The sequence below is a fragment of the Saccopteryx bilineata genome, chromosome 2 (assembly GCF_036850765.1).
Source record: "Saccopteryx bilineata isolate mSacBil1 chromosome 2, mSacBil1_pri_phased_curated, whole genome shotgun sequence".
Taxonomy (NCBI): domain Eukaryota; kingdom Metazoa; phylum Chordata; class Mammalia; order Chiroptera; family Emballonuridae; genus Saccopteryx; species Saccopteryx bilineata.
Window position 1 is genome coordinate 218,348,296 of NC_089491.1, and position 21,337 is coordinate 218,369,632.

The window sequence follows — 21,337 nt, forward strand, 5'->3', positions numbered from 1 at the left end:
GGAGAGCAAAAAGACAAGGATATTCATTGACACGCGCTGTGCCGAACATCGCTCACAACTGAAGGGTTAGGTTGAACGTGCTTTCTAGGAGTATCTATTCTAATTAAAGTTCTTGCTAAAATTCAAGAGCATTCACTGTTTGATGTTGGAAGCTGACCCCGTCCCAATGCAGCTCCCTACAAAGTAAATTATGAGTCACAATCATTTAAATGATAAAGTTCACATTAAAAGCAGAAACACTTCCAAAAAATAAAGTAAAAGCAGAAACACTTGAAGACAACTGTGGAGAGTCACGTTTTTCCTGTGCGTTCGGACAGACTCTTGGTTTAAAACTGATTACGCAAAGAGGGAAACCCAAGCACACCAGACAGAGCCACAGGGTCTCTGGTGCACGTTTCCTAGAGTGTGTCTGAGAGGCCCAGAGTCAGCTACCAGAGACAGGCTCTGCCAGCATGTGCCTGGTAGACAGGGTCTGCTGGAACCAGGGTGATCAGGCAAATGGCCTACAGGGCCTGGCTCTGCCCCTGAGGAAAGGCTGGTGGGACTTGCCCTCCTCAGGGCTCTTACCACTCAGCGATGCTCCTGTGTGCTCGGATCACGGACGTCTCGATGTCTATGGGGTGGTACCGCATGCCTCTGAGCTCCAGTGTCTCGTCCAGAGATCCGACCACGTACAGCGCATCATGCCGCTCTGTGAAGGGCACAGTGCCATCTAGGGGTCCTCTACCCGACTGTGTCAGCCTCAGTTGGGCTCTCTGGGACAGGGTACTGGCTATTCCAGCATTACTAGAAAACTGAGCCTCCTGCCAGGTGAGATGTGCAGCAGACCCTGATGAAGGTACCTGTACCCCTCAATTCAGAAGAGTTAGGTAATTGTGTGAATATATATTTTAAAATAATATTATTTCTGGAAACAGAATAGTATCTACAGGGGCCACCAAAAGTTCTGATTTGATCTGGATGGCTTGCTAGGGCCTAAGGAACTTTGCAACTTTAAGGGGTTGTGTGTGGGGAGGGTACCGCTTATAGCTAATGAAACACGCAGGTGGCTCTGCCTGGGGAAGACCAGACAGCCTAATCACCAGACCCCCCACATCCTTAGCAGAGGCCAAGGGTCCAAGGACAGTGAGGGACAGTCACAACAAGGAAAATAGTAATTTTCAGAGAATACCACTTCCAGAGTACATCCTTTACCCCCACCCACTTGCAAGGGGTGCAGTGAGTCAGTGGAAATCCGAGAGGTTGCATGTGCCTGCCCCCACCCACAGTGCTGACACGGGCAGCACTGTAACCACTCACCTCCACTGGCATCAGTGAGCTCTGTTCTCCGAAGGAAGCCCAAGTAGCCAGTCCTTGCCCAAATGGTCTGGGTGTCTCCAAAGCTCAGTCGGGCACTGAAGTGGTCAGCATGAAGTGCCTCCTCCCCATGGACTGTGTAGTAGCCTGTGGCGTTGTGGGGGCTGCTAACCCAGATCTGTGGGGCCCAGAGAACAAGAATGAGGAGCTGAGCACAGATTGTGTTATGAGGCATCCAATCACCAAGAAACTAAAGAAAACTATACAAATGCAGGGGTGTCTTCCGTCTCTCATCCTGTGAACTACATTAAAATTAGAGGCATGGAAAGCAAACAAGTAACTTTTTTCTTCAAATGGAGTGTTCCTCTTCAGGACTGCGATGTGGATGAACTCACAGGGGTGACACCTGCTCTGCATATCAAACTACCACTGTCAGTAGGGACAGCGAGCAGTGTACATGTCCACACAGGGACGAGTGATGGAGTGAGGCTCACTGCGCGGGCAAGCTCTGTACCAACTTACCCGCATATGTGTTAGTTTAGACACATCCATACACCCTTGTTGGATACACACAGGCTAGCAGTACCCAGTGTCATGTGGGCCCCCCTGGGCTCTCCTTCTAAATACATGGCCCATCCAGGACCCATAGTCAGCTCCCTAGACCGAGCATCTGGCTCTCGACATCCCCATAAGGGCATAGCCTAAGAAGAGACAGGGCAGCTGACAGGGCCTTCTGCCACATGAGATGGAGACCCAGCCTGGCACAGACCCCTGGCACAGACTTTCTGTGACAATCTTTGGGGCATAATGTTGCCCGAACAGCCCTGGCACCAGCTGGCCAGAAGGGGAGGCCCCACACCAACCCCACTCAGCCCTGGGACCAGTATGTCTTCCCATTAGGACACTGAGCAACCCCAAGAGACCCCCAGGCTCACTAACATCCTTGTCCCAGTTAGACTGACACTGGGTGGGCAGTGACTATATGACTACACCTGAGTGCCACTTACCAGGACCCTGGAGACTATCCACACCACAGACCACCAGGGTCCTTGTGCCCACCTGGTGCCAGGACACTGGTTCCACAGCATGTCCCTAGAGCCTGGCACCAGAAGCACGAGGCCATTCCCATCATAACAGGACCAGCCTAGGCACTCAGGCTGTGATCTAGCTCTCTCTGCCACACTGGCCTCCAGGCAGTAAGTCCCACCTGTCCCAGGTTGCTCTGGATTCATGTGCATGAAGGCAGATATAGCAACACAATGATTCCCGCACAGCCTGCGTGTGTCAAGGAGACATGTCCTTAGGAGTAGAGGACTTTGCCTCCCACCTTGATGTCTGTGTTGTGGCAGCCTCTCCTTCAGGGCTGTGGCTCATGGCTCCGTACAGAAACTATGTTTTAAGGGACAGCTGCTTTCTCCACGCTGCTGGTTTCTGTGTGGCTCCTGGGGCCTCCCAGTAACTACAAAACTCAAGGTTTCCCTCGCTGGAAGAGAATCTGGAGTGGAGACTCATCCTATGACCCATAGGACCCCGAAATCCCACCTGGATACTAGATACAGGAATACAAATGTGTCTGAGGGGAAAAGAGCTAAATATCTCGTCAGAGTCACAAAAGCATGGGTGACCCTAAAGGGTTTAGAATACCCTAACCTGGGGCAGACAAGGGAAGGGGGGAAGGAGCAGCTCATGGGGTGCATGAGGTCCTAGAATGCAACCCCCCAGCCTCACCTCTCCCAGGTGCGAGTCTCCAAGGGGCCCTTTGGTCTCAGTGTGTGCGATGATGACCTTCACTCCAGGGAGGATCTGGAAGAAGAACCGTGCCCACGTCAGAGACAACATAATACTCCTGCTTCGATGGCATTAAAAACAATAGGCCTCGAAAACTGATCCAAACGACATAACATGCACGTGAGTGATCAGGAGGTATAAAGCCAACCTAAATTTGAATCTAAATCTTAACAGAAATAACAGACTTTGATAAAAATATGACTCTTAAAAAAATTACTCCATTTCCTAAGAATGGACCCTATTTTGAGTGTCGTGAGGGGCAGAGAGGGTCTCTGTAAGCATCTGTACTACCGGGGGACTTTCAACAAGGCCAGTCAAGGACTGCCCACCTCTTGTGGGGGCACACAAGTGCAGAAGGCCATCCAGACCCACCACTCTCTGCATACCAGCTCAGCCATGTAAGGGCTGTGCATGGGCTTCATCAAGCCTGAGTCCTGGGTCGGGACTCTAACCAAAAAGAGCCCTTCCTGCTCATGACTCTGAGTCAGTCTAATCACCAGTCACCTTCTCTGCATCAGCTCAGGACAGACAGCGGCACCAGCCCTACCCAGGAGCTATGGCAAACATTACAGGAGAGGGTACCTCAGGTCAGGGGACCTTCCCACACCTGGTCCTGGGGAGACCTCAATGGGCTCAGGTCTGACCATGTGGCTGCTCCAAACATGGTCACCTGTTTGGTTTCCTTAGTTTTCTCTTGTATAAAATGGGAGATGACAGTGAGGCCACCCCCAGGCAGGTGGGAAGGGACAAGGGTGTCACAAGAAGTGTATTAGTGTAGGCTGTTGCCCTTGGTCAGTGCCAGGTCCTCCTCTCCTCCCACTGTCGTCACGCCCTTGTCACACGCTTCCCTGTAGGAGAGTCCTGTCTTCCTGGATGCTGCGGGAGCCTCTGACCTGTCTCCACAGGGCCCACCTGAACCATGAAGCCAGAGCTCTTTCCAGAACACAAATCCATTGGGCACAAGTCATTGTAACAGCAAAACAGAAGGAAAAAAGCATCAGAAGAGGGAGGGTGATTAAAACAATGATGGGACTGCTATAAGTGATAAAATACAAAAGGCAAAAAAGAATTGTTTTGAGACTTAATGACACAGGGAAAATATGCTAAGTTTACAAAAAGAATAATGCAAAGCTGTCCACTGAGCATGTGCTCCAGCAATGTGCTCCAAAAGGGGAGGTCATTGCCTCTCTTCACCCCTCCACTGGTTTCCTCCAAATGACACTAAAGACAGGCACATGGGAGGTATGTGTGCTTCCAAAGCCTCGCATCTGCAGTGAGTTCATTCACTCACTCATCCATCCTCCTCTTCCCCAGCTCAGCCTCAGCTCTGCTGATCTCCCTATGACCATGTTCCTTCCTCAGGACCTTTGACCAGCAGAGCACTCTGCCCTGGGTCCCTTGTATGTCCCCAAAGGTGGCGATGGCCACAGAAGTCTGTGAGCATAGTCAGGTGGCCCTCCAGCCTGCATGGGTTGGGTGCTGCCCGTCTGTGGCCACACTGGGCACGTGGCCCTGCCTGCTATCCTGCTGTCTCCTGGCACAGGACAGCTGCCAGGTCACATCTTCATCACATGGCCTCACAGGACCATGTGGGCTTTCTTCCTTCCTTCAGCCTCCCCTGGTTCTGAAGACACCTACTCTCTCCTAGGTCTGTGTCTGCTGATCCCTTTCCTGGTGCTCTCAGTTTTAACCTGGGCACCCTCAGGTGATCTCACTCCAGCAACATACAAACCTTCCAACCCCCCAAGTTGGCTCCTGGGGCCTCATAATACCTGTATTGGCTTCAATGGCAAACTGCAACATGGGTCTAGGACTTCACCTGCTGCCCAAGGCCCTGGTGGGGACCACTTCCTGGCTGTCACCTGGGGCAGGGACTGAGTTGTGCAGATGTGCTGGCTTTTGCTCCAGGACTGTGTGATGGCATCAGGCCCTGACCCAAGGGGCCCTGCAGCCTCGAGCCCCAGCAGTAAGAGTCCCTTTCATGTTTCTGCACCTGAAGTCCTCCTTTCTTGATTTTGTGCTCAGATGTGTACTTAAAACTTAGCCTAGTCCTTGTGTGTGTTTGCAGTAAGGAGAGAAGCCTCCTGCATCAGCCCAGCCCAGCCCAGCCCAGCCTGCCCACAGACATCTGTGTTCATCAGGGGAACTGCAGCGTCCACTACCTTTCCAGATTCCGTCAATGGCAGACTGTGCGGAGAACCCCGTTCCACCAAACGTACTCTAAAAATTAACAAGGGGAAAATGTCAGAATAAAATTTACTATACAGGTAATAATTTCTAAAAAAGCAATTCACAAGATAATCAGAAATCATTAGTGACAGTCTGTTGACAACAACCAAGCCCTTAGCCTTTCACACAACTTGGTTGTGACTTTGGAGTGGTGACTTCAGGTGCCACAGGGTACATGCATCCTACCTCCCTGGCTCACCTGGCATGGCTCAGAGTAGGAGCTTATTCTAGGTTTCTCTGTCCCTGACCAGCTGGCATGTTCACAGTAAGACCTACCACTGTCTTCCTTGATCTGTGGCATGGTCACATTTGAGGGCCCAGACAGAAGCCAAGCCTCAATGCTGGGAGGGAACTGGACCTGCCGGCAACCACTGTGACCCCCAGCACACATTTACAGAAATAAAAAACTAATTCCTGCCTTGAAATGGTATTATGTAAAAAAGTCCTTGCCATTAGTTTGTTTACTTGTCCTCAATCCCATGAAAAGCTAAATGTCAAACGTGTGGTCAATTCTATCCCCTTTCCTGGTCATGGGAATGACAGATAAAGGAACACTGACTGAGCCTTGAGGACCCAGGGATGCAGAGGGGAGGCCCAGGCTCCCCCAGAAGGGCTTGGACAGCCATCTGCTTAGCATCCAGGTGCTAAAAAGTCCAGTCAAGACACACCGACCCAGCTGCACAACATCACCAGTGGTTTGACAGCTGTTACCTGTCGTAGCGCAGTGCCCTCATGTCCACGTAGACCGTTGTGGGGTCCGGGCCAGCTGTGCCCTGGAAAGAGAGCAGCACATCTGCATCTACACAGCACAGCCGCCTAACGGCTCCTCCCCGCTGCCGGGAAGGCAGCAACTCTGTTCCAGCAGTGAGTCTGCCTAGGACCACTGAGACCTTCCATCCAAACCCGTACACAGCTTTAGTAACAAGGAAGGAACGTGCCAAACCATACAATTTTACAGTGCAGTTCTAACAACTCAGGATGTGCGGGTGTTGCCACCCAGCTATGGGTCAGGCCTGGCCTTTCTCTAGCCCTCTTAATTATACTGAAGGCTGAGCATAGCAGAGGCTCAGCCAGGGTCAGCAGAGTGATGTCCTTCCTCACTTTGTTTACCTCGGATACCTGGACCCTGAGTAAAAGATGTTGTATTCCTTTTTATTAGATAAGGAACATCAAGTTAAATGGATACTCTGCTCAACATCACTCTCTGAAGATCACAGACAATGTAACAAATCTGTTGGCTGAGACTCAACAGCCCTTCCCTCCATAGGCAATGCTATGAATGTTAAATTCTTTTGAAAACATTTAACTCTTATATTTGATTACAAAGGAACTTTCATAATATGTAAAATAATATTCACTGTGAGCAAAGTCAGACAGGAAAGGAAACAGGAATTTGTGGTTGAGGAGAAAGCCACATGAACTCATGGGAGGAAGCACGGAGGCACCCCAAGGTCGAGGTCAAGGTCGTACCTGCTCAGCCAGCTTTCCCAGCCTGTTGGGCTGACAGAAGCAAAGGAGGCCAGCAGAGTGAGACAGGAGAGACGGCCACAGGAGACAAACGGAAAGCAACAGGCCACGTGAGAAACACACGGTAAGAGACAGCAGAAGGTGTCACTGCATCTCAAAGGGCAAATGCAAATATCCCATTAAGACTTCCGCAATCACACACAGCACCCACATGCCAAATATGGAGGAAGAAGGGTACGGTTTTGTTTACAGCTGCTGACTACACACCAACAGCCTGATGCTCAGTCCTACTTTCTACAACAGGAATAGTGTGATGAAGGCACCCCAGGCCACTTCCTCTTGCCATATGGCAAGGGTCTGAGGCTTGGAGTGGGCTGCATAGTCTTTTCACAGTTGAGAGGACATCAGTGTAAATGCTGGGGAAAAGGATGCTGGTCCACATCTGGTTCAGGACAGCAGTGCTCTGAAGCTGAGCCAAGGCTCCGGAAACAAGAAACAGCCCTATCCCGGGGCCCTGCTCTGGTTCCAATGCTGCCTTTTCGTCCAGCATGCCTTGTCTATGTGGGTGAGCATGTGTTCCACGTGTTTTTAGAAAGGAGTGAAATTGAGATACTAGTACAAAGTTTGGAATAACTGGAGTCACCTGAAGAAGCAGTATACAGCACTGTTAGCTGTTCAATTTCTGAAACTTCATATTCCCTTTTAATAAGTAAAATACCTTAATATCTCAAAAACGAATTAAAGGCAATACAAATTACCACATTAATGTATCATTTTAAAACGTTTCTAGGTGTTTTAAGACAATGCTTATTTTTGTTTTAAAAAATTAACTGCATATCTGATTTAGATTCCTCCAGGTAAGAAATAGTCACAGTTCAAAATCAATTTGTTTTTTTCCAAAAAAACCTTGTTCATAAAGAGAACAGACTATTTTGTAGACTAGAACTCTCCCAGCTCTCCAAGATAAACTATTTGGAAATGAAACATCAAAGGCTCAGAGGATAAGAAATTGATGTGGTTGGCACAATAACGAACAGTAATGATTCAAAAACTGCCCGTTTCTGGTGCCCAGCGCAACCACCTTACCTGGAGGCAGATGGCCACGTTGACCCTGCACCCAAATGTGGTGCTCACAGCACGTGCAGGCAGGCCCAGGTCCTTGAACAGCTTGGAGAAGGACTGTGTCAGCGCAATCCGCGGTCGTTCCTCGGCGACCACCATGCATGTACGCACACACGATAGGTTCACCCCCTTCATCTGCAGAGGGGTAAGGGCAACAAGGCAAGACCAGGCCCTGAGCACTATTTTAGGAAGCTTCATGTGCGACCTCAACACAAACCCCACCTCCTCCACTGTGGTCTCCTTCAACAAAGTTCCAGGTACAAAAGCACCAAAGGGCACCCATCTGTTCCACATCTGTACTAAAGCTCCTGCTCAGTTGGCCATTGCTCCACAGGGCTCTCCTGGCTCCTACCCTAGGTCCTCAGGGACCCCGAGAGCTCCAAAATGTACCAGAGCTAGTGTCAAACCTGCCTCCTCCTCATGTTCTTCCACACCCCCTATCAAGTACCTGCCCCAAGCCAGTCCTTCACCCCTGCCCACCCCACACCCTGTCTCCTGCCACGTGGGTGTGTGGATGAAGGGAGCATCCACCTTCCGCAGAGGGGTGGTGAGGGGTGAATTATCGCCCAGCACAGTGGGTGCTGGGACAAAGGGACACAGAGCCAGCAGGTCTCAGTGCCTGGTAAGGGTTTTCTCTGTTTCCACAAACTGCTTGGAGCTGTGTTGAAAGTCTTTTTTTAGGTTCCAGTGGTTCAGTTCAGAGCCAACCTAGGAATCCCTGATCTGGGTACTTCTCAAGGCAGGATGCGGGATAGCAGGACCCAGGTAGGCTCAGACACGAACGAACACACTCACCCTGAGGACTCCCGTCTGCGCGCCCAGGCCCTTGGTGCACATCTCCATCACCGAGTAGGAGCAGAAGGTAACACGGGCCTTGTACTGACTCACAGCTGACAGCCACAAGGACACATTGCTCTCCAGCTCCAGGGGGGGCACCAGCACAGACTGGTGTCCAGAGTAAACACTGTGGGGCCGTGGAGGGTCAGGTCAGCTGCAGTCGCTCTGCTCAGGTGTGTCATCTGCACACTCCAGGTGCCCTGCCTACCTATGCCCAACATGCCGGGGGTGGTTGCCTCTGTTTTTCAGGATAGAGCAGGGGAACAATTCTCCCTAATGCCCAGGGGGAGTTTTAGTGGAAAGAAAACATGCTGTGGGGGCAGGGGGACAATGCATAGGGTGTCCTGCTTTCCTTGCAGTGCTTCATAAAGCTCCAGAGTCACAGCTGGGGACAGAGTCTGTTGGTTGGGGACTTAGTGTTCTAATTCTAAAGATCTGTTTGCTACTTCCTAATACTTGATGAAATTAAGTAGTCTCTTCCCAATTACTAATAACGAATAGTGTTTGTATCTAATGGAAAATGTATTTTACTCTTTTACTCAATTTCAGACTCAAGATGCAAATAAATCCACCCCACCCCCCACCCCCAAACAAGCCCACTCATGAGTGTCTTCGACTTCCTGGCATCAAAAATGGATCTTCGAATGTTAAAGTTCTAAAGAGCTCAATGTAATTCCAACCCAGGAGGTGGGTGCGGCAGTAGGGTTACCTGCTCACCGCATACTTCATCCACTTCATCACCTGCACACTCTTCCCATATGCTCACCTATACATTCTACCTGCGCACTCACCTGCACAGACACCACAGGGCGAAGCCAAGGCCACAGTAGGGGTCAAGGCAGATGGCGATCTGCCGAGAAGGGTACAGCTCACACTGCAGCTTGATGGAGCGGCACAAAGCACTAGTGGCTGCATGTGACATCTTAGGGCGTAAAATACAAGGTCTGTTCAGTGATGTGCAGGCAGAAAGAGATTAACAACAGTGCCTGCTGTCCCCAATGGCCAGACACATTTGCTTCCTTATAGGATAGGTGGCTTACAATCCCACACACAAAAAAATAATACCCAGGAAATGGCACATTGAAAATCTTCTTTGTAAGATTTCAGGATAATAAAAAATTTTAATGAAGCACTTGGCTCCTGATAGAGATGAACTCAGAAAAGCCATCTGCTCCCCGAGGCCAGTCAACCATAAATCTGAAAATACAGACATCACCACAAAACATCAACATATACATTACTCTCAGGCTAACCCAACTTTGGAGTTTACTGGTATTAAACACAAACTTTAAGGAAGAACACTGTTGCTTCAGGATCTGGGTGAGAGGAAGGGCCTGCACATACCCGCACCCAACACCCTTTCTACTCACCCCTGTGTCAGGGGCTGAAGAAGCAGGAGCTATCATCAAAGGACCTACCTTCACACCTGCTAAGATCCCTGTAGTCGACACACTGAAGTCCAGGTATGCCAGCACATCTGGGGAGGGAGGCCTGTATACATTAGCCACCTTCTTTTTCGGTATGTCATCTGTTAACGGGAGACATCTGTTAACACTATTCAGCCTACAAGAAGAGATGAGACATGATTTCTACCAGGGAGTCCTGGTGAGCATGCTCAGAACAGATGTTAGGCTAGGGGAAAACGGGCTGTGTACGTGAGTGGGGAAGCTTACTTCAACCCTCAAGGAAATGTCACATGGACCCACCATGACAGTATGGGACAGGAACAGTAAGCAAGGTGGATGTGAAGGGGAAGAGACAGGCCTTGAGAGCTGCAGGGGAGTCCTCTGACCACCAGTGGGAAGGTCAGAGGAGAGCACAGGTCACAGAAGCTGGGTGAGCCAGGATCAACAAGAACTCTGGCCAGTGAGAGCATCAGGGACATGCTCCCAAGCCTATTGATGGGGTCAGGCAGCTGACCAGACAACAGTCCCTAACCTCCTCTCACAGGCAGCGCCCTGGAGTGCAAGGGCAGACAGGTGTAATGGGTAAAAGGAACCCTGTTTGCTCATTGCCTGGTACCCATATAACTGCACATCTCAAGTCTCCAAAGGAATCTGTGCATCACTACTCATTTGAGGTACCTTGATGAGGCCCAGGGGAGACACTCTCAGCCCTAGGCTGACCTGACAGGACAAGGCAGAGGGATGGGCGTTTACAGCCCTTCTCAGTTGACCCATAAGCATTTCATGAGGTGAGGCAGCATTCACCAGTGACAAGGATGAGGTGTGTGTGTATAAGTGTATGTTCACACACACTACAGGAATGTCCATGTTCTCACAAATGTCAAGCCCTGTGCGGGCATGAGAGGCAGTGGTGGGAGCTGTGGGCCACAGGCACACAGGCCTCAGACAGGGCTCTTCCCTCCCCATTGGTGGCAGAGACCCTGCAGGAGTGATGGTGTGGTGCTTGCTGTCTCCCTCTGTGCTGTATGCCCAGCTCTGGCAGTGAACACACGCTGCCAGGAATGAGCCACCAGGCTCCTTTTAGCAGCCTCCTCACCATTTACTTCAGCGGCTCTTTCCTAACTCATTTTGGATGACAATACAATCCCTAAAACAATGAAAGAAAAGAGGGCTCATCCTGATGGGGACCTGCACGCATGCCAACGGTGTTGAAGGCATGTACCTGTATCTAGAATGGTAGGCCAGGTCTTGATGTCCACAGTGGCTGCTGCTTCCTTGGACTTGAGCAGCCGCATGATGGCCTGCGTGGTGAGGACACACACCGACTTGCTGACCTGCAGCGCACAGGGATCAAAGGCACAGTGAGACACCTGCCTGGGAGCAAATCCCTGTGCAGGGCCAGATGAGATAACCAGATGCTGGGAGGAGAGGAGACCCTTGGTCCAACCAGCTCATGGGCCCATGATTAGGTCTGCCCTGTGGGGCCACAGCACACACTCACCTCCACAATCATCTTGACGGTGGGAAGTGTGGTGGCAAGGTTCTGGGGGTGTGGGGGCCTCACAGTGACGGGCACGCAACCACAGTACAGGCAGCCATAGAAGGCAGCAATGAGGTCCACCCCTGGGGAGACACATGGTCATAGGGTAAGTGTGGGGTTGAATGCAGCTCACCACATCTAGTGTCATCAAACAATGGAATAAACAGGAGGACACAATAGGCTTTACCTGTTAAAGCGGCTACTGCCCCAACTAGTGAAATGTATCAAACACAATGCTGTTAGAGAGGGCCAGAAGCTATTCCTACTCCAGGCAGACTCCCCACAGACCTTGGAGACTGGGGGGGGGGGGCAGCCCAGGCCTAGTAGTGAGCTCTGACAACTATATGCATGCACGAGGTGGACATGGGGTGGGGGAGCAAGGACCGTAAACCTTTGAGGGTCAAGCTATGCCCGAGAGGAGACACAGGAACATGGGAGCAGGGTCAGCACACAGAGGCCCCGTATTTCTTTGCCACACATGTGCAGGGCGGCCCACATCCCTGGGGACAGGCTAGGATGTCCCTGTCTCGCTCTCACCCACACAATGTAATGCAAACTACTACACTGTTCCTTCATCTTTCTATATGTTTAAAATTCCCTATAATTAACACTCATGGAGAATTGTACCACACTTAAAACACACTTTCTCTTCTTAAACTCAGTTTGACTTGAGAATACCTGTCCCCCACACCCTGGAGGCCTTTCTAGATGCTGTCCTTAAACCAGACACGGCCCCACCTGCCTCCTCAGGCTATAAGACATCAGAGTCTCAGGCTGTTTTAATTCTAGAGTCAAGCTAAATATGCCATGTTTAACCCAGTTCGTGGATTTCACCAGATTACAAGACCAACCAGTAACTAGGAATGTGACCATTGGGGTCAGAGGCAGCTCAGCATGGTAATTAGCCTGAGCCCACCCACCAGGCCGGACTGGTCCCACCAGCACTGTTGCCACAGGACCACCCATCTGCTCTATGCCTGTGGGCAGCTGGGAGGATCAAATGAAGACCACCCTGAGGGCTGGCACAGAGTAGGCTCCAACACACGTGAGTATTCTCACACCCAGAATGGTCAATCTGCCACCGTACCACAAACACATCAAAAAACTGAACACAGAGAGGTATCAGCAGGAACTCACTTTGTGAGCCAGCACAGCTCCAGCTGTCCCTGCAACTTTCCTCTTCTCCCAGCATCACCAGCAATATGCCAGCCCCACCCTTCTGCCGCTTCCAGAGAGCGTGGCTCCTTCATCGCTGGGGTCCCATGCCCCTTTGAGAACTGGAAAACAGTCTTGGATTGTCCAAGAACCAGACGACACACACACCTGTGCCTCTGCAGAGCACCGGAACCACTGGGAGTCTGGGCCTTCCCGCTAGTCTACCCTCTGCCTGATGGTCAGTGTTTAAAATGTAAACTTAGAATGTCAGTCACCATGCAGTTTCATTTTTCATTAAACATTTTTATGATCAGTGTCAACCATGTCCCAAACTATAGAAAAGCATCAGCCATTGTCATCACTCAGTCTCAATTATCAGAGTCTCAATTATCAGGATGGCACGGTCTGTTTCCTTATTCTGTGATGTGGCATTTAAGGCAATAATTCTCCCACACCCCACTACTTTAATCCCACCCTCCAGAGTATGCCTTTATGTCACATGCCTGCAGCCCCAGCCTTGGGCCCAGGATGTGCTCACATCCTCCCAGACCCTTAGCATGTGCCAGTGTGGACCTCGAGGGGGTAGGGGAGAGATGGCACCTGCTGGCTGTGTCCCCATCTCCTCTCAGCCAGGGAAATGCTCACCGTACACTGAGCTGCTCTGTAAGTGCCTTGAAAACCAGGGAGTTACAATCACCCTGGAGAAAAATAACCTCCTATTCCAGGGACTGGAAGAATAGAAGCAGCTGTAATGCCAGTGGAAGTTCTGGAGTATCTGTGTCAAGAAATAAGCCAGGCTCTTGGGCAGGGGAGCATGTGGGTGGGTGGCCACACAAAGTCTACACTCCATGGCAACTGCCCAGGGCTGAGGCCTCCCAGCTCTCACCAGCAGCAGGAGTCCCACCAGATAAGCTAAAAAGGGGACCTAGACAGAAACCCTGGAGGTCAAGTAAGAATGATGTCAGCACAGAGCAGACACACAAGATTGTCACCACAGAGAAGATCCAAGACTTGCAAAAGACATCCACAAAGTGAGTTATAGGAGTTCCAAAAGCAAAAAAAAAAAAAAAAAAAAAAAAGAGGAAAAAGGAAGTAATGAAAAGAACACTTTCCTAAGATAAAAGGAGAGTCTGTAGATTAAAATGGGCAGCCAAGTGAGAAAGGACCCACACTGGGGCACATCCCGATAAAATCCCTAACTTCTAGGCAAAACAACGGCAAACTTGTGAAGGGGGAAAGGTGATGCACCAGCACCTACACACCAAAGAAACCAAGAGCGTGGCTCCTGCTCCAGCTGAGGCACGGTTGCAGGGAAGAGAACGGCATGCCGAGTATGTGTCACCCATGTGCCAGAGCTGGGAGAAAACAGCCTGCTGGCAGCCATACAAGAAACTCAGAGGGAAACCAGATGCCCTCAGTAAAGTGAAGAGTGGGGAACAAAAAGGAGGGAGGGACAAATGAAGATTTCTGAAAGTCTAAGTTCGGGGAGGGAGCAGGGGGGACAGGGAGCACCCTGTAGAAAACAATGTCGTTCTCCTGGTTGGGGGTATCACTGGCATTTGTTTCCAAAATTGTGGATATAATCAGAAAGCAGGAAGAGGAAAGGAAACCATCCATCCATCATTCACTGGCAAGAGTGTAAGAGCAGCAATTTACCCCAACAACAGGCAGGGCACCCCACAGAAGACACTGCTAGGAGGGGAGAGCACATCAAGGGTGTAGAGACAAGACAAGTGACAAGGAGGAACGAAGGGGGCAGGCACAGTAGACTGGGGAGGGGACAGAGTTGGAGACATTGGAAAGCTAGCTACACGAGGTCACATCTTCACAAAGTTATACAGACAGCAGATAAAAACTGTAACTATTTTAAAATGTGCTAAACTATATTGTGAAACAAGACATAAAATAACATCAGTATTAGAGAAAAATAAAAAATGAGAAAGAACTAAAAATTATAAAAATCATTTCAAAAAATGAAATGAAAGCAGAAGAAGCACAAGAGCAAATAAAGACAACAGACAGACCTCAGTCAGAGCCGGGGGGGGGCTGTTAGAGCTCAGAGACAGACCTCAGTCAGAGGGGGGGGGACTGTTAGAGCTCAGAGACAGACCTCAGTCAGAGGGGAGGGGACTGTTAGAGCTCAGAGACAGATCTCAGTCAGAGCTGGGGGGACTGTTAGAGCTCAGAGACAGACCTCAGTCAGAGCTGGGGGGGACTGTTAGAGCTCAGAGACAGACCTCAGTCAGAGGGGAGGGGACTGTTAGAGCTCAGAGACAGACCTCAGTCAGGGGGGGGGCTGTTAGAGCTCAGAGACAGACCTCAGTCAGAGGGGAGGGGACTGTTAGAGTTCAGAGACAGACCTCAGTCAGAGGGGAGGGGACTGTTAGAGCTCAGAGACAGACCTCAGTCAGAGGGGAGGGGACTGTTAGAGCTCAGAGACAGACCTCAGTCAGAGCCGGGGGGGGGGGGGGGGGGGGGGGGGGGGACGGGACGACTGTTAGAGCTCAGAGAAATTGAGTAAGAAACAGAAACATCTCAACAGAAATGACCACCACTTAAGACAAAGATTTAACACATGAGCGCAGGAGAACAGAAAGTCAAAGGAAGGGAAGACAACAAATAGAAAAAACTGATTCTAGAAAACTTTCTTAAAATTAAGAAAAAAATTTAAAAAATTTTATTGATTGATTTTAGAGAGAGGAAGAAAGAAGGTAGGGAGAGACAGACAGAGAGAGAGACAGAGAATGACTTGTTGTTCCACTTATTTATGCATTCACTGGTTGAGTCTTGTATGTGCCCTGACTGGGGATCAAACCAGCAACCCTGGTTTATCAGGATGACATTCTGACCAACTGAGAAACACACCAGGGGCTGAAATTTAAATAAATAAATAAATAATTGATGCTGCCTATTGAAAATACCTTCCTTATACATTATACAGTACATGAGAATGTTGACCCATACCAACTAATATCAAAACTACATCCTGGACTTTAAGAAAAGAAAAAGTTCCCTTTAGGTACCTGGAAAAAAACAGCAAGTGACTCGTAAGAGAAAGAAAATTAGACTGTCATCAAATTTGTTAACACTTTAGGTCCAGGAGAAAATGCAGTAACATCCTTAAGATACTCGGGGAAAGAAAATGTTAGTCAGACTTGTTCTGGGAGCACTGGTACTGGGCTCCCTGGAGAAATCACTGATTCAGGGGCTGGGTCAGGATTAGCACAAATGGGCCTGGGGCCCCCAGGCACATCCACAGCAAGGAAGCCAAAGGACATCAGAGCAAGCCAGAAGAGGTTCCTACTGGCCAAAGATGGGACAATCTGAGCTTCAATAAAGAAAACAACTGCAAAGAATGGAAACCCAAAAATATGCTTAAACTTAATGAGTTCATAATGACTGGTCAACCTCTGAAGTATGTTAGAAAACAAAATTCAGTTTATTGAAAACTGATGGAAGAAAAAAAAACTTCTTCCACCTTTCCTGTATAACTTCTACCACTAGGTGACCAAACATTAGATGAAGGAAAATGTCTGCTTATTAGTTTTATGGCTAATAAATAAAAAAGAAATAAAAGAATCTCACTGTTTTGACCCCAATTGAATTCAGAATGTGGAATATTGAGCACCAATGGCTGCTAATACTACAAAATGAGAGACAACCCATGTGGTTTCTGATGAAATAGCTCAATACCACTTACAGTCCCGGCAAGGGACTGGAGCATGTGTCTGACCTGGTGTCTGGCTCCAGCTGCCAATCTGTAGAGAGTACAGCACCCAGGAAACATGCTGACTTGCAGGGTCATGTGGGTCTTTAGTAGATATAGTGTAAGGAAGGAGGAAAAGAGGGTAGCCTGTAGATTAAAAGAGACTTAAAAAAATATATCAAATTTAAGGAACATTGGCAGACTAAACTATGTCTAGAAATCAAACTATAAAGAGGATGACTCCAGGAGTCAGGAGAAAGACTACTTTTGGAGGACAGGAAAGGCTGTGGTTGGGACAGAAGGCAAAAGGATTTCTGGGTACCTGGCAAAGATCTATTTCATGACTTGGCTGGTAGTAACAAGGGTGTTTGCTTTATAAAAATAAAATGTATGGGAGAGATAGGGAAAGACAGCTAGACGAAAAGCCAAAAGGATAATAAAGGCTATACTAAAAGAGTTCAAGTCTAATCACAGTTAGATTACAGTTACTTACAAGCTGACACAGACATGTAAAGAAGCAAACTGTAACTACCAAGACCCAATGTCAAGTTTCAGAAGCTGGACACTTGTGGTGGCAGTGGTACAGGACTGTACCCGGGAGCCCACCAGAGTCCCTGCAACAGTCTTCTGGGAAGCAACCACGACACCAGCACCAATGGGACTGTCCCATGAGAGAAGACCCAAGGCACATGGGTGTATGTGGAGGAGGAGGCCAGGTGAATTTTGGGATGTCTTGGTGTGCTTACCTGGGGGGTAGACCAAAGCCACATGGTCCCCAATGCTCAGTCTTGCCTTCTCCATCAGAGCAGCAGCCACCCTTTCAGCCTTTCTGTGCAGCTGGACACAGGTTGCCGTGCTTGTCACTGTGCCCTAGGAAAGTAATCATTGAGTCACAGTGAGCTGGGGAGAAGAGGGTGTGTTTCTTGGGTACCCCATATACACAGTGCACACTCCACTGTCCCCCACAGGCACTGGGCTGGCTCACCTTGGCGTTGAGCAGCAGAAAGAGTGGGTGGTCAGGAGTGGTGTGGGCCCGCCACTGCAGCACATCAGGCAGGAACAGGAACTGCACAAAGAGGCCACCTCAGTCCTCCACAGCTTCACGTGGGGGGGAGGGGGGCCCTTCTCATCCTCCCAGGCACTGTCCCATTACCTTCCTGGCCTGGTCGCTGTCCTCCAGGTGAGCCAGCTCCCGCCCAGAGGCCTGTGCAATTCTCTTCCCAGCAACCAGATTCCCCACAATCATGGAGGCTGGTCCAACCTCTAGAAATCGGGAGGATGCTGAATGAGAAGCTGATGACTTCTACTGACATATCACACTTCTTATTTGAATTAGGTATTCAACTCTTCACTATGATATAAATGTTTAGGAAACCAGCTATAAGGTTTATGCTAAATGATAGAGAGGTCTCTCTCTTAAATATAAGTAATACCAGATTGAAAAATTTACCATATGGCACATATCTGGGGGAGATATGATTTGACCTTAGCCACAACTAAACTTCACATATTTCATTGTTTTACTGTATTTTACGTTTAAAACAGAAAATTAAATCTTCCTGGTTAAATATATTTCACTTAAGGATATTTTAGTGTTCAATAATCAGAAAAAGAGAAGCCAGCATTTACTAAAAATTCACATAACCAAAAGAATGAAAAACTATATATAATAGTTAAACCAGGGAAAGGAAAACTGACCATTTGTTGAGACTTCCCATGTCCTGTCAACCTGTGGCTGTGGGGGTCACAGGGCCAAGGGGAGAAGCTCATGTGCTCCTGCCCTGCCATGGCGCTGGCGTGGCTGCCCACCGTGAGCACTGCAGTGGCCGAAATAGGCGCATTAAGTCCCTGTGTGCTGTGTCTGCTCTTGGGTGGCATGTCTACTCCCCGGGAGCCAATGCCTCACTGTCCAAAGCTAAGGTGCCAGGCTTGCAATTAGCCACTGAGATGGTTTCTAAGAGACAGTGGAAACCACCATACCGGTAATGTGGTAAAGTTCTTTCCTCCCTGGCTCAATTCCAAGGAGGGAGGAGCTGGTGACTGGCCTGGTGTGCCACTTGCTCTGGCTCTTAATCCTAACTGGGCTGCACTATTTGGCGATGATTGTGGCTACCATCCTTCTTAAGACTAATTTGCACAACTAACCTGGCTGTTTCTGGCGAGGTTTAGGAAGGTTGGTGACACAGGTGTGTGGGCACATTAGCACATTGCATGGGTGCAGCATCCCCTCCAGAAAGCGCTGCTTGGCTTCAGAGATGTGAACTCCTCCAAGGGGAGCCTTGGGTAAGGTGTTGGCAGGAACCAGAGCCAGACAGTATACGCCCACCTGGTGGATGCTGTCAATGGCCTGCAAAGGAGAACACAGGCCAGGAGGGGCTTCATCTGAGACCTGATACACTGCATAGCGGCACTGGAGCAGATGCGGACCGAATGATGGCTACTAGGAAGATGGCTGGTCATTCCACTGGGGTGAGGGTGTTCCAACCCAGAAGTCAGAGAGACACAGTGACCCAGGACATTGTTTTAAATGAGAAAAGAGACGTGTGTTCACTTTCTATCATTTAACACAGACACACACACAGCGCTTGTATACACGTTCATAAACCTGTAACCACTTACATTAGAAAATGCAAGTTAAAGAACCCATGAAAGACGTCCTAATTAGATGACCTCCTGTGGGAAGAGTGAATAGGGGCAGAAGCTGTACTCCTCGAAAAGTACTTTGCTTTCAAATTTGACTTTGGAACCACATACATATTTTATATACAAAATACTTAAGAAATTTAAAAGCTATCCCTGACAACTAAAAGTAAAATAAAACAAATTAGCTCAACCGAACTGGAATCAGGTTGGTAGCACAGCCCCACAGAGAGAGTCTATTTAAAGTGACTTTAAACTCGTTGATTTGATTTGGCCATCCCAAGTGGGATATGCCCTGTGGGCAAAAAGAACTGAAAAACATCTCCAGCTGTTCTCTCAGAAATGTCAGTTTTAGAGGCTGTACAGACTACTGTTCTGGGACTCCCTGTTTGTCTCTCCTCTCTCTAAAAGAAAAAAAACCCACATGTTTATTTAGTGCCTACTGTGTACTGGCAGTACAGAGTGAAGAACGAGTCTGGGAAGCCATGAGTCTCAACAAGTCATCCCCATGAGTAAGCATGGGGCACTGGACATTTCAAACACCAAGCGGGAGCAGGGACTCACCATCTACTCTGAAGGAGTGGAGTGGGGAATGCTGGGACATGTGGATTCGCCTGAACTATACACCAACAGGCTGGAAGGAGAAGGGGCATGCTACCACACCCACCTGCAGCACACGGCTCATCCACTGGAAGCTGTCCTCCTCGGAGGCATCTGGCCGCTGCTCAGCCACGAGCACAATCCGGTCATCATGCAGCACCGTCACAGAGAACACAGCAATCCTGGGGGAGGAAGAACAAAAATGACCACCTGGCAAAGGATACCAGAGGGAATGCAGACACATCTTCCCACTTGAAAGGAAGATGTTGAAGTGCTAGTGTTTAGAGTCAAACAGTGGGGTTTAAAAAGTAACCAGTCACTAATCTCCCTGTTCAGAATTTAAAAAGTAACCAGTCACTTCATCTCCTCAAATGTGACTGGAAATGTACCCAACAGAGAGGAGTCTGGTGCAAAGCAAAATTACCAGACACACAGTTTAAATTTTTTCCTTAATTGTAATGTTAATAACGTGATACATTTCTTTCTGCAAAAATCTTTGTCTAGAAGTTCTATGAATTATATTTTTAATCTAACTGATTACATTTGTCTCTCATTACATACAGTACTGGCATATAAAGAAATACAGATCAGTAAGACAGACTAGGGAGCCCAGAAATAAATCCATGTCTTTATTGTCAATTAACATTTCACAAAGGAGGCAAGAACATATATAATGAGGTAAAGACAGTAGTCTGTTCAGTAAATGATGTTGAAAACACTGGACAGGTATAAAAAAAAGAAAGGAACTAGACCACCTTCTTACACCACACACAAGAATAAACTCAAAATGGCTTAAAGACTTAGATATTAGAGTTGAGGCCAGGTAGCTCTGTTGGTTAGGGCATTGTCTTGATATGCCAAGATTGCCAAAATTGCAGGTTCAATCTCAGTCAGGGTGCATACAAGAATTAACCAATGAATACATAAATAGGTAGAACAACAAATCAGTGTTTCTCTCTCTCTCTTCCTCTCTCTCTAAAATGTCAATAAATAATTTTTTAAAAATATTAAGACTCAAAGCCCTAAAAATCCTAAAAGAAAACACAGGCAGTAAAATCTCAGACATTCCTCATAGCAATATTTTTTCTGATATATCGCTTCAGACAAGGGAAACAAAAAAAAATAAACAGATGGGACTACATCAAACTAAAAAGTTTTTGCACAGCAAAGGAAATCATCAAAAAAATGAAAAGACAACCCATTGACTGGGAGAATGACACATCTGATAAAGGCTTAATATCCAAAATTCATTTAAAAAAATTATAAAATAACACCAAAAAGTCAAGTAATCAAATTAAGAAATGGACAAAGGATCTGAATAGACACTTCTCCAAATAAGATATAAAGACAGCCAATAGACATATGAAAAGATGCTCAATGACACTAATAATCAGAAAAATGAAAATTAAAACCACAGTGAGATATCACCTCACACCTGTCAGAATGACTACCATCAATAAATCAACAAGTTTTGGCAAGAATGTGGAGAAAAGGGAACCCTCATGCTCTATTGGTGGGAATGCAGACTGGTGCAGCCACTATGGAAAGCAG

The 21,337-nt window shown here is 48.3% G+C and overlaps 1 protein-coding gene across 5 annotated transcripts in view; it reads right to left on the reverse strand.

The window, feature by feature from the left end:
* DIP2A (disco interacting protein 2 homolog A) overlaps positions 1 to 21,337 on the reverse strand; it is a 158,148-nt gene that overhangs the window by 1,992 nt on the left and 134,819 nt on the right. For 3 of the 5 annotated variants that reach the window (XM_066259128.1, XM_066259127.1, XM_066259125.1), the window contains 17 exons: positions 19,854 to 19,968; positions 18,692 to 18,893; positions 17,700 to 17,809; positions 17,532 to 17,612; positions 17,293 to 17,416; positions 11,647 to 11,768; positions 11,368 to 11,479; positions 10,158 to 10,267; positions 9,531 to 9,661; positions 8,698 to 8,866; positions 7,867 to 8,037; positions 6,784 to 6,813; positions 6,025 to 6,086; positions 5,247 to 5,304; positions 3,025 to 3,099; positions 1,300 to 1,474; positions 568 to 691 (listed from right to left, as the gene is read on the reverse strand). In XM_066259128.1, the coding sequence (XP_066115225.1) occupies positions 568 to 691; positions 1,300 to 1,474; positions 3,025 to 3,099; positions 5,247 to 5,304; positions 6,025 to 6,086; positions 6,784 to 6,813; positions 7,867 to 8,037; positions 8,698 to 8,866; positions 9,531 to 9,661; positions 10,158 to 10,267; positions 11,368 to 11,479; positions 11,647 to 11,768; positions 17,293 to 17,416; positions 17,532 to 17,612; positions 17,700 to 17,809; positions 18,692 to 18,893; positions 19,854 to 19,968 (1,971 nt within the window). The remainder of the gene's footprint in view (positions 1 to 567; positions 692 to 1,299; positions 1,475 to 3,024; positions 3,100 to 5,246; positions 5,305 to 6,024; positions 6,087 to 6,783; positions 6,814 to 7,866; positions 8,038 to 8,697; positions 8,867 to 9,530; positions 9,662 to 10,157; positions 10,268 to 11,367; positions 11,480 to 11,646; positions 11,769 to 17,292; positions 17,417 to 17,531; positions 17,613 to 17,699; positions 17,810 to 18,691; positions 18,894 to 19,853; positions 19,969 to 21,337) is intronic. The other 2 variants (XM_066259129.1, XM_066259126.1) reach the window with 1 other exon arrangement.